Raw genomic sequence first — 15,551 nt, forward strand, 5'->3', positions numbered from 1 at the left:
GAACAGAATGCAGGGCTTTGGGGTCCAGTCCGGTCTAGTCCCAACTTTTTCTTAAAGGGCCAGAAAGTACATATTTTCAGTTCTGTGAGCCATTTGGTCTCCGTCACAACAACTGAGCTCTGCCACCGTAGCAGGAAGCAGCTATAGACCATATGTAAGCATACGAATGTGGTGTATTCCAATAAAACTTTAGCAAAAACAGGTAATGAATGAGTTGGATTTGGCCTGCAGGCCGTAATTAATCACGACCCTTATTCTGGTCTAAGGGTTTTAGACTTTATCCTTTGGCAAAAGAAAGGCGAGATTTTGATTTCATTTTCTAGCTATTTGCATATTGGCCTTGTAGCCAGCCACTTTGCTAAAAGCACTTATGAAATCTAATAATTTATCTGAAGATTCTTTTTTTTTTTTTAATTTTTTTTTCAACGTTTATTTATTTCTGGGACAGAGAGAGACAGAGCATGAACGGGGGAGGGGCAGAGAGAGAGGGAGACACAGAATGGGAAACAGGCTCCAGGCTCTGAGCCATCAGCCCAGAGCCCGACGCGGGGCTCGAACTCACGGACCGTGAGATCGTGACCTGGCTGAAGTCGGACGCTTCACCGACTGCGCCACCCAGGCGCCCCGCTGAAGATTCTTTTTGATATTTTGTGACATGTTCCTAATACTTACAATAATGGCAGTCTTGTTTCTTACTTCCCAACGCTGACATGTTTTCTCTGTTTTTCTTACCTTACTGCTTTGGCCAGAACTCATTAGAGGTTCTTAGCCAGGGAGCCACATGATTGGATTTGTGTGTTAGGATAATGACTGTGGCTGCAGAGTGGAAACTAGAAGGCAGAATGGAATGGGAAAGAGACGGAGAGAGAGAGCTTCCAAAAAGTGGAGGAAATGGCTCTTTCCCTGGCTGGGGAAGTCCTAGTTCAGGCTCAGCAACCACAGGCCCTCCCTGGCAGATGTGGGCGGCCTGGGCGCAGGAGTGAATGTGGCTCGCCTCTCCCGTCCTTCTCCCTCTCTGCAGACCGGGGACGCTGTTCCATGGGCCAGTGTGTGTGTGAGCCTGGCTGGACAGGCTTGAGCTGTGACTGCCCTCTCAGCAATGCCACCTGCATTGACAGCAACGGGGTAGGCCTGGGCACGAGGAGGCAGTGCAGGGTGGTAGAAGGGACCCTAGCCAGGACCACCCGCCCTTTCAGGCAGGGCTGGGGTTACTGGTGGCTCACTGGTGCCTCCTCCCGCCCTAGGGCATCTGTAATGGCCGTGGCTACTGCGAGTGTGGCCGCTGCCACTGCAACCAGCAGTCGCTCTACACGGACACCATCTGTGAGATCAACTACTCGGCGGTGAGGCCAAGATCACTGGGCTGTGGGCGTGGGAACCCCAGGCACAGGGCGGAGCGGACAGCCACCCAACACAGTCCTGGTTTCCCCTCCTCTCCCACCCAGATCCGCCTGGGCCTCTGTGAGGACCTGCGCTCCTGTGTCCAGTGCCAAGCCTGGGGCACCGGGGAGAAGAAGGGGCGCATGTGTGACGGGTGCAACTTCAAGATCAAGATGGTGGACGAGCTTAAGAAAGGTGTGAGGCACCCCGCTGAGGACGGGGGGGTGCTAAGAACCTAGGCAGAGGGCCTCTGATGGGGAAGGGGGTGTCACTCACTGCAGCAGGACTATAGAGCTGGGCAGAGGGTTGATACTCCAGGTTGAGGTCATGCAGGCCAGAGAGAGGGGTTCTAGACCTGGGAGAGGTCCCAGAACCCAGACAGGGCACACAGACCCGGGCACAGGCACACGGTCTGGCCAGGACACAGAGACCCAGGCAGGAGGCACAGCTGAGTTGGGACCAAAGAGTCTGGGGAGGGGGCACCTGGCTTGGCCAGGGGGTAGATAGCTGGGCAGGGACATGAACACATTAGGGGCACATAACGGGGCCATGAGGGCACACAGCCTTCTCTCCTCTAGGTCAGATAAATGTCCTAGGAGCCAAGTTCCTGAGTGCACCCGGGATGGGGTGCACAGAGGTGCAGCCTTTGATGCTCCTGGGCAGGGACAGGGCAGCTTCCCACCTCACCCTGGCCCTGTGCCAGGGTACTTGTGTCCTCCCCCAGGGAGGCGCCTGTGGGCCCCAGAGGAGGGGACACCTCCCGGGCGCAGGGTGCCCTGCTGACCATGTGTGGGTGCAGGAGGCGAGGTGCTGGAGCACTGCTCCTTCCGGGATGAGGACGATGACTGCACATACAGCTACACAGTGGAGGGTGACGGCACCCCTGGGCCCAACAGCACTGTCCTGGTGCACAGGAAGAAGGGTGAGCCGACGGACGGGGCAGATGGGCAGCCTGGCAGACCCTGGTGGAAAAATGGGCATCGCCTCCCTCCTTTTCTCCCTCCCCTTCCTCCGTAGACTGCCCGCCCGGCTCCTTCTGGTGGCTCATCCCTCTGCTCATCTTCCTCCTGCTGCTGCTGGCACTGTTGCTGTTGCTCTGCTGGAAATACTGTGCCTGTTGCAAGGTGGGAGCTTCCCCAGGTCCCCACCTACCCCAGGGCCCCACTTCCCACCAGGCCCCCACCTCTCAGGTCCTCACCCCCGCCAGGTCCCCACCCCTTCCAGGTCCTCACCCCCACCGATCCCCATCCTCCCCCAGGTCCCCACCCTCCCCAGGTCCTCACCCCCCCACCCCGGGTCCCCACCGCCACCAGGTCCCCCCCTCCTACCAGGTCCCCACCACCTACCAGGTCCCCAGCCCCCACCAGGTCCCCGTCTCCTACCAGGATCCCCAGCCCCCATCAGGGTCCCCAGCTCCCACCAGGGGCCCAGCTCCCACCAGGTCCCCAAATCTCACCAGGGTCCCCACACCCCCACCAAGGTCCTCATATGTGGAGAGGCCAGGTGAAGCCATGTCTTCTGTCCAGCTCTAGTGTCCTTCCTACCCCAGCCCTTCGCCTCTGCCAATCATCAGTGGCCTATACCTGAGACCACCTGCCCTCAGGTCAGGCACATGCAAAGGGCCATGGGAGCCAACAGAGAGAAGAAAGACCTTGCCCACCAGGAGCTGGTAGTCTCACTGGGAAGGAAAGATGAGAGGCAGGAAATCATGGGGGATGGTCTGGCATGGAATGCTGAATTGTCGGGGCAGAGGAGAAACTGCATAGTAATGCCAGTGTTAGGGGCTATTATTAGTGTGTGTTACAGAGAAAAAGAGGTCTGTGGTCAAATACATTTGAGAAACAGGCTTCTCTGCGGGACTTCTCAGAGCCTTTGATGTAATTGTATGCATAGTGAAACTGTGAGAAGGGCACAGGGAATGAAGTCAGTGCTTCTCAAATGGGTTTGATCACAGAACCAGTACTTTACAGGGCATCTGGCAGGACCAGGGTCTCATGGTACAAACTTTGGGAACCCTCTGCCCCCACCAACCTCTGTACTCACCATAGGTGCTCCACACCTAGATCCCTTCAACTTCCTTGATACCTTGGTGTCTGGGGAAGGCAGTGTTGCCGCTCTGGACCATTGGCGTGGGGGGGGAGGGGGGCGGGTGGCATGTGGCCGGAGGGGCTTACCTGGGCTGGGGCAGTTGCCCCAGCCCTCATCCCCGCCCACCTTATCTCCTAGGCTTGCCTGGCACTTCTCCCTTGTTGCAACCGAGGTACGGGCCCAGCATGTGCGGGGTGGCAACGGCTCTGACCGCTAATTCCCCCAGATAGGGTGGAGGAGGAGTAGGGGTGTGTGTGGAACGGAGGCAGGAGGCCTAGGGTCCCACCCTGAGGGGGTGTGGCTGGGAGGGCCCAGGGTGGGGCCCCATGCTGAGCACCCTGTCACGCAGGGCACATGGTGGGCTTCAAGGAAGACCACTACATGTTGCGGGAGAACCTGATGGCCTCAGACCACCTGGACACGCCCATGCTACGCAGTGGGAACCTCAAGGGACGTGACATGGTCCGATGGAAGATCACCAACAACGTGCAGCGGCCTGGCTTTGCCACCCATGCCTCCAGCACCAACCCCATGGAGCTGGGTGAGGACTGGGGCTTGGCACGGTGGCTCTTGGGAGCGCCCATGTGGCCTGGGGCACATTCACCGCTGGCCCTGGGTTCAAATCACACCATTCCTGTTTTCTCTGGGCGTTGGGGGCAGACACAGGCTTGGCCACCTTCTGCCCTTCCTGATGGTGCTACAGGCCTCAGGGTCTTGGCCAGCAAGTTGCCCCGCCCCTGCCACCATCCTAGCATGGGTCTTGGAGGGGGCTTCTAGAGTGCCCGCTGTGCCGGAGGCTGATGACCCCCATCCCTGCCTGCCCCTAGTGCCCTATGGGCTGTCCCTGCGCCTCGCCCGCCTTTGCACTGAGAACCTGTTGAAGCCTGACACTCGAGAGTGTGACCAGCTGCGCCAGGAGGTGGAGGAGAATGTAAGGGCCAAAGAAGCTGACCCTGGGGCCCCCGGCATCCCTGGGCACGGGTGTGATCCAGGTAGGGGGAGAGCAAGGAGAAAGCAGCTGCGGAACCTGGATTTTTCCGAGTAGGAAAGAGGGGCTTCCTTGGACATGTGCCTGGTGTGGGGTCGTCCTGTGAATGTTTCCAGAAGGGGACAAGGCAATGCACATGGATGGCCATGTGCTTGTCCCAGCCAACCATATCCTCTGGGTCTGGGTGGCTCTGGGTAGAGAGGCTTACCCAGGGTGCCAGCCTCACGCCTTTCCTTGCCTGGCAGCTGAATGAGGTGTACAGACAGATCACAGGTGCACACAAGCTCCAGCAGACTAAATTCCGGTGGGTCCTGGGTGCCCGGAGGTGGGGGCGGGAGCTGCCCCCACTACCCACTCTAGGGGGCCCCCCCCACAAGCAGGTCCATGCTTCTATCCGAGACTGTGTGGCTCATGCTCCCTTCTTTGTCCCCCCACAGGCAGCAGCCCAACGCCGGGAAAAAGTGAGTTGAAGGCACACGGGGTGGGGCAACCCTAGGTCAAGTATCTTGCCCAAGATTACCTAGTTACTAAGAGACAGAGCCAGGATTTGAACCCAGGCAGTTTGACCTCAGCACCCTTACCCTTAGCATCTTTTTTGTACGGCATCTATTGCTGGAATCCCACCTGAAGAGGTGTGGCTGGGAGGGTTTAGGGAGGGGCCCCATTTCATAGATGAGGTGGGCAGGGTAGCCCCATTTCATGCATGAGGACCCCGAGGCTCAAGGAGGCACAGTGGCTTGGCTGAGACTCAAGGTGAGGTGGGGGGGGGGGGGGGCAGCATGCCAGATGCTCTGTGAAGTAATGGTTCTGTGATCAAATCCATTTGAGAAGCACTGACTTCGTTCCCCACGCCCTTCTTACAGTTTCACTATGCATACAACTCCCTCAAAGGCTCTGAGAAGGCCCGCAGAGAAGAAGTCTATTTCTCAAATGGAGTTGATCACAGATCTCTTTTTCTCTATAACACACACGAACGGCCTGTAACACTGGGGCTACTTCATGGTGGCACTTTTTGCTGCCAGGCGTCTTGTCCCTTAATGGGGAGAGGACAGGCAGGAGGGTGGGGGCTGGGGGGACAAGTGCCAGCATCCGTGGCCAGCCTGACACATCCCCACCTACCCACCCCCCACCCCAGGCAGGACCACACCATTGTGGATACGGTGTTGATGGCGCCTCGCGCGGCCAAGCAGGCCCTGCTGAAGCTGACGGAAAAGCAGGTGGAACAGGGGGCCTTCCATGAGCTCAAGGTGGCCCCCGGCTACTACACCCTCACTGCAGACCAAGGTAGGTGGGCAGGCTCCCTGTGCCACTTCCTTATGCCCCCCACCCCTGGGCAGCCGCCTGAGCCACGTCTGCCTGCCCCCCCAACTCCCACCCAGATGCCCGGGGGATGGTGGAGTTCCAGGAGGGTGTGGAGCTGGTGGACGTGCGGGTGCCCCTCTTCATCCGGCCTGAGGACGATGATGAGAAGCAGCTGCTGGTGGAAGCCATCGATGTGCCCATGGGCACTGCCACCCTCGGTCGCCGCCTGGTAAACATCACCATCATCAAGGAGCAAGGTGGGTCAGGGCGGCGGGAGCAGGGGGGCATAAAGGGGGCTCCTCCTAACATCTGAGGGCAGATGGGGCCTGGCCGTGTGGCCTAGGCAAGTCACTTAACCTCTCTGAGCCTTGGTTTCTCCATCTGTAAAATGGGCGTCTGGCTCTCAAGAGGGGTATGTGGCTATGCATCGTTGCACAGTGCCTGGCGGTAAGCACTCAATGTGGGAGCTTCTGCTGTAATTATAGGGTGCCGTGTCCTCCTGAAATTGTCCCCCATGCCTCCCCTTCTTGCCCCTGTGGCCTTTGAACGTAGGAGATTGAATGGACCTCCCCGGGATGCCAGGACGTCAGAGCAGGAAGGGCATTGGGAGTTCATTTCACCCGAGCCTATTTAGAGGGGAAGCAAGGCATCGCACCACTGACACCCAAGTCGCCTTCCCTCCTGGGGACCCCCGAGTTGTTGATAAGCATCCTTTCTGCATCCAGAGGGTCTGTTGTGGTCCCCGAGCTCTCCTCCCCACCTGCCCCTGCACCACAGGCCTTTGTCCTGCTCTGTCCCAGCCCAGTCTGAAGCCCCCATCTCTGGTTCTGGCCCTACCTGGCCTCCTTTCTCTGCTCTGACACTTCCAGGATGTCAGCTGGACACTGTGCCAGCCCCTCCACCTTTTCTGGAAGAATTTTCCATCCCCTCCCTCGAGTGGGGTGAGGAATGACAGGCAGACTCCTGGAGGCGGGGGTGGGCCCAGAAAGAGGGTGCGTATTGCAAAAGGACTGAGGGCCGGCCGCCCTGACTGGTGCCTGGGTCCTTGCAGCCAGCGGGATAGTGTCATTTGAGAAGCCTGAGTACTTGGTCAGCGGCGGAGAGCAAGTGGCCCGCATTCCCGTCGTCCGGCGCATCCTGGACAACGGCAAGTCCCAAGTCTCCTACCGCACACAGGATAACACCGCACAGGGCAACCGGGTAAGGCTCTGCCATGAGGTCACAGGCACCTCCCAGGGGCCCAGCGAGAGCGGGACACGGCAGCTGCCGGAGTCTCTGGGATGCTGGTGGCGCCCCTGGCCAGCCTCCCAAGGACATGTCTGCCTGCTCCTGCCACTCATAATAGATGTGTCTCACCAAAAGTGCCGGTGGTGCCCTAGGTGAGGCCTCGTCGCTACCAGGGACATGTGCAGATCACTCATATCTCCCTTCCAACAACCCAGTATCTGCCAGGGCAGCCAAACCCTACGTAGTGAGATGGATTCCGTCTGCCCACGTCCAGGGGCTTTGGGCTTCTTGAGGTGGGAGCATAGGCCTCATGTCCCTGGGCAGACTCTCGAGAAAGGCTGTCACAGTTTGGCCCCCTGCCACGCCTGTGAGCCCACATCCCCTTCATCACTGGACCCCAGTCTCAGGGAAGAGCCACGTCCAGGTGTTGGATGTGCTTCTGAATTTATCAACATTTACAAACTAAAAATATTCATATCAGCAATTCAGCCGGAGTAATACAATCGAGTCTCACTGGGCCCACAGGCCAGTTTGGCGAATGCCGGCAGGGTGGGGAGAGAGTTGTGTTTCATTTCATTGTGTTTGCTCAACAAAGTAAGTTATAGACATCACATAGACCCTAAAGCTTCTGGAGGCACCTGCTGAGAACAAGGTTATTCTACATAACTACAGCATCATTACCAACCTTAAGAAACCTCACATTATAGGGGCACCTCGGTGGCTCAGTCGATTAATTAAGCATCCAACTCTTGATTTCGGCTCAGGTCATGATCTCACGGTTCATAAGTTCAAGCTTCACATCAGGCTCCACACTGACAGCACAGAGCCTATTTGGGATTCTCTCTCTCCCTCTGTCTCTGCCTCTCCCCTATATGGGTGAACTCTCTCTCTGTCTCGAAATAAATTCTAAAAAGCATTACCTAATAATTGGTTCATATTCAGATCTCCCCATGTTCACATGCCCCAATAGTGTCCTTTATAGCGGTTTTTTGGTTTTTTGGTTTTTTGGTTTTTTTGCTCCAGTCCAAGAACCAATCCCAGATCTGGCATTGCGTTTTGTTGTGTGCCTTAGGTGTCCTTTTATCTAGGACAACTCCCTGGCTTTGCCATTGGTGACTTTGACTTTTGGAAGAGTTCCCCCCCCAGCTCAGTCTCAGTCGTCTAGTGGGTAACTCCTGCTTTTCTGACACTGACTGCAGTGTCTCTTTCTGGGTTTCTAAGCTGTTGGGTTTGCCCCCTGCTGGGCCTGAACTTGAAATGTTAGTGTGCATCGCCACCTAGTGGTCTCATGTGAGCACGCTACATGTATGTTGACACGGACACACTTCCCCGGGGTTGCTCGGGAGAGCCCTGGGGCACTGAAGTAAGAAAACTGGAGCTGATGGGGGCACCCTCCCTAGGAGGCAGGGCCTGGGGCCTGGTCGGATCCCAGACTTCAGAGCCGCAGTGTGGGGCACGGTTCTTCCCTCCCTGGATGGGGTCTGCTTGTGTGAGACTCTTCTGGATCTGCAATACATCCCCATCTCTGGGCCTTGGTTCAAACCTCAGCTCTATCACAACTGCCTGTGTGAATTTGGGCAAGTCTCTCCACCCCTCCGTGTGCCTCAGTTCCTCATCTGTAAAATGAGGACAGTAATAGCTCCACCTCACATTGCTGTGAGGGTCAAATGAGCTAGTAAGTGCAAAGTGCTTGATGCACGGGAGATGCTACGGAAACAGGAGCCATTTCGTGTGCAGGTGGGACGGTCTGGGTGTGGTGCTCTCTGCCGTATCCAAGAGGCTGGGGTGGAGCGGCATGATTCATCCTCCAGGCCTGGTCTGACCCTGAGCCCTCCTCCCTCCCAGGACTACATCCCTGCAGAGGGGGATCTGCTATTCCAACCTGGGGAGACCTGGAAGGAGCTGCAGGTGAAGCTCCTGGAGCCGCGGGAGATAGACTCCCTCCTGCGGGGCCGCCAGACCCGGCGCTTCCACATTCAACTCAGCAACCCCAAGTTTGGGGCCCGCCTGGGCCAGCCCCACTCAGCCACCGTCGTCATTGGAGACCGAGGTGGGCAGAGCCCCTTCAGCAGGTGGGGAGGGAGGGCTGGGGGCCTCTCCACTAAGGCTGCAGTATGGGCAAATAAAATATAGGATTCCCTGTTAAATTTGGATTTCAGGTAAACGAAGAACAAGTTTTGTGTAAGTATGTCCCACACCTCAGTGGGATATACTTATCCTATTTGTTATTCATCTTAAATTCTGGCTTAACTAGGGGTCCTGCATTTTATCCAGCAATCCTGCTCTCAGCCAAAGAGGGTGGAGTCACGCTGTGGCTACCCAGCCTGCTGGCGGCGCCATGAACCCCACCGTTAGGTCTTAGCCCTTTGATTTCAGCTTCAGTTCCAACTAAAATGCAGGTGTTTCCTTGAGGGGCGAAACAGTTCTTACGGGTCCTTAATCTCCAGTATGGTGGTGTCTATGAGCCCACCCCAGAGAAGCCTTGCCTGGAAGATAGGAGAGGAGGGGGGATTCTCAGAGCAGAGTGGGGAGCACGCTGGGGAGGGGGGCATAGAAACAAACGTTCTGACCTGGAACATTCCTTTGGCTGCCAAGGGAGAAAGAAGGGCAGACGATCTCCCTCCTCCTTCTCATTCCTCCAGACACCCCCTGCCTCCGGGTCCTCCACCAGGAGGGCAGGATGCCCTCTGTAGCACCAGTGGGGGCACCAGCCCCCCCAGAGTCCTGGGTGCTGAGTGCTGTCAGTTGTCAGCGGTCAGTTGAGGCGGGGAAGAGTTGGTAACTGAGTCTCTGGAGCCCCCTGGTGGTGAGGGTGGATCCCTGCTTCACTCAAAGAGGGGGTGTCTGAGCTGTCTGACCCGCGCTGACTCGGCCCACTGCAGATGAACTGGACCGGAACTTCACAAGCCCGACGCTGTCATCATTTCCACCTCACCCTGGTGACCTGGGTGCCCCACAGAACCCCAATGCCAAGGCCGCCGGGTCCCGGAAGATCCACTTCAACTGGCTGCCCCCTCCGGGCAAGCCAACGGGGTACAGGGTAAGGTGGGAGGCAAGGAGGGAGGTGGACGCGGAGGGCTGGTACCCACTGGGGAGACGGGCCACCTGAAGCCAAAGGGCCCCCGAGGGGGCAGAGAGGGCACGCTTGGCCCTGGGGAGCCAAGCACAAGTGGACAGGGGGCACCCCCATCTGCCTGGGCAAGAGCGAAGGCCCGTCCCTGAAGTTTTCAGACATTTGCCCTCCTTCCTGGAATGCGGCCCCTCCCCCCACCCAGAAGACACCCGAGTTCTGCCCCAGCCCTGCCGTGTGAACCTGGCAGGTCACCAACCCCTCCGTGTCTCATCGGTGCAAGGGGGACAATAAGGACAGGAGGTCAACGAGCAGCTCTGGCGCTTGACGCCTCCCGCTGACCAGTTCCTCCCCTGGGAGCAGGTGAAGTACTGGATCCAGGGTGACTCGGAGTCCGAGGCCCACCTGCTCGACAGCAAGGTGCCCTCGGTGGAGCTCACGAACCTGTACCCATACTGCGACTATGAGATGAAGGTGTGCGCCTACGGGGCACAGGGCGAGGGTCCCTACAGCTCCCTGGTGTCCTGCCGCACCCAACAGGAAGGTGAGGCCTCCCCACACGTCGGTCCCGGAACCGCCCCGATGCCCCCGTGCCCAGCTCTGCCCGCTCTACTCCCAGAACCCTGCCCTCCACCTGCTGCTGCTGACAGCTTTCTTCCTACACTGCCCCCCCTCCTTCCCTAGTACCCAGTGAGCCGGGGCGTCTGGCCTTCAATGTCGTCTCCTCCACGGTGACCCAGCTGAGCTGGGCTGAGCCAGCTGAGACCAACGGAGAGATCACGGCCTACGAGGTCTGCTACGGCTTGGTCAACGAGGACAACCGTAAGGACGTGGGCCCCTCCTGCCCCTAGGACAGCAGGAAGGGGAGGGAGCAAAGCGCAGGAGGAAGGTCACATCGTCCCGGTTGGTGGACGTGTCCCATAGGTCTGGTTGCCCGAGGCATCATCAGGTTTGTGGTCAGGTTGGGGCTGGTTGCATCCCAAGACCAAGCCCAGAAGCTCACAGGGCAGGTGGGGATAGAAGGCACGAGAAGGCTTCCCATACAGCAAACCCGCACGGCTCACTCTCACGCGGTTCTCGTAGGGCCAAAGTAGAGTTGGTAGGATTAGCAAATAGGGGATGCCCTGAATTTCAGAGAAACCATTTTTTTTTTTAAGTACATCGCAAATAACAGCCCAAGGCCGGAGTGCGTGGCAGCACTGTTACTTCTTTCCAGTCCTGGAAGGGAGGGAAGGGTGGGCACCCCTTGCCAATGGCCAAGATGAGGAAGTCAGGGAAATCGGTTCCACCTGCCGCCTGGTGCAGGGACCTCCTCCTTGTGCCCTCACTGCTGCTTGCTCCGTCCCGGGGTTGCAGAGCTCACCACCCCATATGACCCATGGACCTTAACGTGGGTCAGGCGCAGTGCTTCTGGGATGGCCCAAAAGGGCAGAGGGCCCCAAGATTATTCTAGACATCAGGCTCGTGGCTCTTTACCAGCCAAGCAGACCACATGCAACCTCAGCAGCTACATCACACCTTTGGCCTGTTCCAGGTTTATAACACCTAGTCTGCCCATGGACCACTGTTAGGAAGTGTCCTCTGATCCCGCCTTTCATCCCAGGAATGATACGTACCCTGTCCAAAGTTCATCCCTGATGATTTCGGGCATGGCTTCAGTCTGCTGAGGTCTCAGCTATGTCCTGGAATGTGCTGGATGGCCCTCCTGGCGGAGGGCATCAGCACTTTGGTGGGTGTCCCTCTCCCCTGTTCCCACTAGCTGAAAGAGATGTGAGGGGTGGGCGGAGAACAGTGCCCACCTTGGCAGCTAGAGACCTCCCGCAGGCTGATGGGCCTCCACCAATCAATTCTTTTTAAGCATAGTGGTTGGCTGGGGGTAGACATCAAGCTTATCAGGTAGCACTTTCCAGAACCCTCCTTTGGACCTCTTCGGAAACTGGGACCTTTTCTGGCCTCCATCCTTCTGGGCCTTCTCTGGTTTCCCAGAAGCCTTCTAGCATGGCAGGGCACTTCTTGCTGTGTCTGGGCCCAGGTGCCGTCACTTGCTCAGAGCAACGAGGGTCACTTTCTCCTTTCTCCCAGGGCTGCATGCCTGCCCTTCTGGGTGTGAGTGGAGGAGAGCTGCCTGGCCTCTGTTCTCTGCTCACCTGTCACTGCTGGCCCTCTTCTCCACCCTTCTCCCCACCCCTTAGCTCTCCGAAGCCTCAGCCTGCCCGGAGGTGCAGCTTCCCTGAGCCCACCCCTCTATTCCAGCCCTTGCTCCGGTGACCACAGGGCAGCTGGGGTGGGTGTCTGGATATCTCCACTTTCACTTCCTCAACAGAGCACTTGGGGTCTGGTCGTGTGGACAATGAGACAGAGGCACCCTCACTGCCGGAGTGTGCCTCAGGTGGAGGCGCTCTGGACACAGGATCGTTTACCAATCCGTAGAGGTCACAGTGGGGCCACCTGGAGTCTAGTCCTGGCTTTGCCACTTAAGGATGAGCCAGCCCTTCGGAGAGTTGGTGACCCTTCCTTAAATGAGGCACACCCAGGTTCTCAGGGCGCGGCACGACACAGGAGTTCCGATAGCTGCTTGCTCTCTGCCTTGTCCCCTGCGCCCTCTCCGTGCAATTCAGAGACCACGCAGCGGTGCTGTTACATCAGAGGCGGGGCTGGGCCAGGCAGGAACGTAGAAGGACCCCTCTGAGGCACTCTCCCTGCCCCAGGACCCATCGGGCCCATGAAGAAGGTGTTGGTGGACACTCCTAAGAGGCGGATGCTGCTCATTGAGAACCTGCGGGAGTCCCAGCCATACCGCTACACAGTGAAGGCGCGCAACGGGGCAGGCTGGGGGCCCGAGCGGGAGGCCATCATCAACCTGGCCACCCAGCCCAAGCGGCCCATGTCCAGTGAGTGGGGGGTGGGGGTGGGGCAGGGCACAGGGTGGAGAGGGGAGGACAGGGGGCTGGGTCCCTGGCTCACCTCTCCCCCCCCTGCAGTCCCCATCATCCCGGACATCCCCATCGTGGACGCCCAGTGCGGGGAAGACTACGAGAGCTTCCTCATGTACAGCGACGACGTACTGCGCTCCCCGGCTGGCAGCCAGAGGCCTAGCGTCTCCGACGACACCGGTGAGTGGGCCTGGGATCCATGAGAAGAAGTCCTGGGTAGGAGGTGGGGCTGTCACTGGTGTCCAGAGAAAGCAAAGGGGCCGATGACCACTGGGCCTAGAGGTCAAGACCAGAAGTCCCTCTCAGCTCCAGGTGGATAGCTGCAGAGCCGACCATCTGGCAGGCATCAAACTGGCACTGGGTACAGAGGGGACAAAGCCAACGTGGCCCACATGCAGTCGTGTGCACATCTGTGTATAAACACAGGCAGAGACTTGCTTGGGAGCAGATGCACACAGAGTCATGTAGGCTCATGCACATGGGACCAGTGTGGAAACACAGCCTTGCTTCTGGAAGGCTCACCAGCTGTGCCATGGAGTCAGGACATTCAGGCCACCTCCCAGGGACAAGGTGGGAGGAGGCAGGCATGACCCAGAAGCTCAGAGCAGCCACCTGCCCAGGGTCAGGGAGGCAGTGTCCCCTGTCCCGTCCACTGGTCCAGTGCTCCTCTTCCCTCCTGATTCCCTGCAGTGTGGTACAAAGGGTCCTTGGCTGGACTCCCTGGTTCTCAGTTTTAGCTTTGGCTCTGCTGTGGGACATCAGATGAACTGCTCGCCCTCTCTGTGCCTCAGTTTTCTGATCTGTAAAATAGGATGCCAGTCATACAATGCCACGAGTGAAGGTTCTCTGGATTTCTACTTTCTTCCACCCTTGCCTAAGCCTCAGGCCCCCTGTGAACACCTACGTGCCCTGACAGAGCTGAGCTTGGACTTCAGGAACCCCAGCCCAAGGGTCGCGGGGGTTTTGAGGGTATGAGAGAAAGCTCAGCTGTTAACACTATCTTGTGACGCGCTCTGTGGCTTCTGGAACTGTCCCTGGGAGGCAGGCAGGGGAGAGATTACTCTCTCCAGTGTACAGATGGGAAACCGAGGCTCAGACCAAGAGGCCTCACATCTGGTGCCAGAGCCAGGGCTACCCCTGGGGCCTGTCCTCCCCAGCTGCAGCCCGGCCAGCTCTGGCGCACACGGAAGGCCTCCTCTTCCGTCGTGCGGGCCGAGGGGCCCGCCTGTCGCCTGCTCCGCGACCAACCTCACCCACCCCCCCGCCCCCTCCCCGCCCCGCCCCGACACACTTGGATTCCGGAGAGCCGAGGACGGGCTCACGTCGCTGGCCTCCGCCCCGCCGCGCCCCCTCCCGGAGCCGCCCGCGCCCGCCGGCGGTGCCAACGCGGCCCTTCGTTGTTCCCAAGGCGGCAGCTGGAAGTTCGAGCCCCTGCTGGGGGAGGAGCTGGACCTGCGGCGCGTCACGTGGCGGCTGCCCCCGGAGCTCATCCCGCGCCTGTCGGCCAGCAGCGGGCGCTCCTCCGACGGCGAGCCGCCCCGCGGCCCCCCGGAAGACAGCGCGGACGGGGGCGCGGGCGGGGAGGGTGGCGGCCTAGCCCGCGGCGCCACACCCAGGCCCCCCGGAGGTGACGGGCTTGCCCGGCGCGCCCCGACCCCGCACCCAGCCAGGCGCGCTCGTTTGCCGCCTGCGTCCAGCCTGAGCCCCCTGTGGTCAGGCTGCCCACTAATGGCCCCCTGCCCAACCTGGGGAGGTGCTACGGCGCGGAGGCGGACCCCCAGAGCCGAGGGACCCCCCGGGGCAGGCATTCGTGATCTCCTCAAAGCAGGACTGCCCGCAGGAGCATGCAACTTCAGAAGTTCGTCGTGCCCAGGGGCAGGCGCTAGTACCCAAGGAGACCTCCCCAGAGGTCTCAAGGGACACGAGGGCAGGCATCTGGGCTCTCCCCCAGGCAGGCCTGACGGCAAGGGGAGTAGGTCTCCCAGCTGGGGTCAGCGGTGCTCACACGGTCCACACTGGCATCTGCAGGACTGACAGACATGGGCTGCAGAAGCCTGTGTGGCCCCTTGGACTCTGCCAGGAACACTGAGCTGCTTTCCCTGGTGGGCCAAGAGAGGCTGGTTTTCTTTATGCCAAGCACCCCCCACCCCCTCCCCTCAGAGGGTAGGTAATCCTAGGAATTCCCAGGGCCACCAGCCTGCGTCTGGGTCTGGCGCAGGCCTGTCCGAGTGACCCTGCTCTCCTCCCACAGAGCACCTGGTGGTGAACGGGCGGATGGACGTAGCCTTCCCAGGCAGCTCCAACTCTCTGAACAGGATGACCGTGGCCAACACCGCTTACGGCACCCACCTGAGCCCACACCTGCCCCACCGGGTGCTGAGCACATCTTCCACCCTCACGCGGGACTACAACTCGCTGACCCGCACGGAACACTCCCACTCTCACTCTGCCACGCTGCCCAGGGACTACTCCACCCTCACCTCCGTGTCCTCCCACAGTGAGTGTCCGCTCCCAGCCCTGCTTCTCCCACTGACCCTGCCTCTCCTCCAGCTCCAGGAGGCTG

The 15,551-nt window shown here is 59.2% G+C and overlaps 1 protein-coding gene across 4 annotated transcripts in view; it reads left to right on the top strand.

Annotated features, from left to right (window-relative positions):
* Positions 1 to 15,551, top strand: part of ITGB4 (integrin subunit beta 4) — a 29,901-nt gene that overhangs the window by 11,714 nt on the left and 2,636 nt on the right. For 2 of the 4 annotated variants that reach the window (XM_047832833.1, XM_047832834.1), the window contains exons 14-34: positions 1,022 to 1,125; positions 1,245 to 1,343; positions 1,446 to 1,575; positions 2,180 to 2,302; positions 2,398 to 2,504; positions 3,607 to 3,640; positions 3,818 to 4,009; positions 4,296 to 4,399; positions 4,702 to 4,760; positions 4,894 to 4,917; positions 5,592 to 5,740; positions 5,836 to 6,015; positions 6,810 to 6,958; positions 8,831 to 9,035; positions 9,868 to 10,025; positions 10,419 to 10,599; positions 10,740 to 10,877; positions 12,764 to 12,946; positions 13,037 to 13,168; positions 14,397 to 14,615; positions 15,240 to 15,485. In XM_047832833.1, the coding sequence (XP_047688789.1) occupies positions 1,022 to 1,125; positions 1,245 to 1,343; positions 1,446 to 1,575; positions 2,180 to 2,302; positions 2,398 to 2,504; positions 3,607 to 3,640; positions 3,818 to 4,009; positions 4,296 to 4,399; positions 4,702 to 4,760; positions 4,894 to 4,917; positions 5,592 to 5,740; positions 5,836 to 6,015; positions 6,810 to 6,958; positions 8,831 to 9,035; positions 9,868 to 10,025; positions 10,419 to 10,599; positions 10,740 to 10,877; positions 12,764 to 12,946; positions 13,037 to 13,168; positions 14,397 to 14,615; positions 15,240 to 15,485 (2,916 nt within the window). The remainder of the gene's footprint in view (positions 1 to 1,021; positions 1,126 to 1,244; positions 1,344 to 1,445; positions 1,576 to 2,179; positions 2,303 to 2,397; positions 2,505 to 3,606; positions 3,641 to 3,817; positions 4,010 to 4,295; positions 4,400 to 4,701; positions 4,761 to 4,893; positions 4,918 to 5,591; positions 5,741 to 5,835; positions 6,016 to 6,809; positions 6,959 to 8,830; positions 9,036 to 9,867; positions 10,026 to 10,418; positions 10,600 to 10,739; positions 10,878 to 12,763; positions 12,947 to 13,036; positions 13,169 to 14,396; positions 14,616 to 15,239; positions 15,486 to 15,551) is intronic. The other 2 variants (XM_047832835.1, XM_047832836.1) reach the window with 1 other exon arrangement.

The sequence above is a fragment of the Prionailurus viverrinus genome, chromosome E1 (genome assembly GCF_022837055.1).
Source record: "Prionailurus viverrinus isolate Anna chromosome E1, UM_Priviv_1.0, whole genome shotgun sequence".
In the NCBI taxonomy this organism is placed as follows: Eukaryota; Metazoa; Chordata; class Mammalia; order Carnivora; family Felidae; genus Prionailurus; species Prionailurus viverrinus.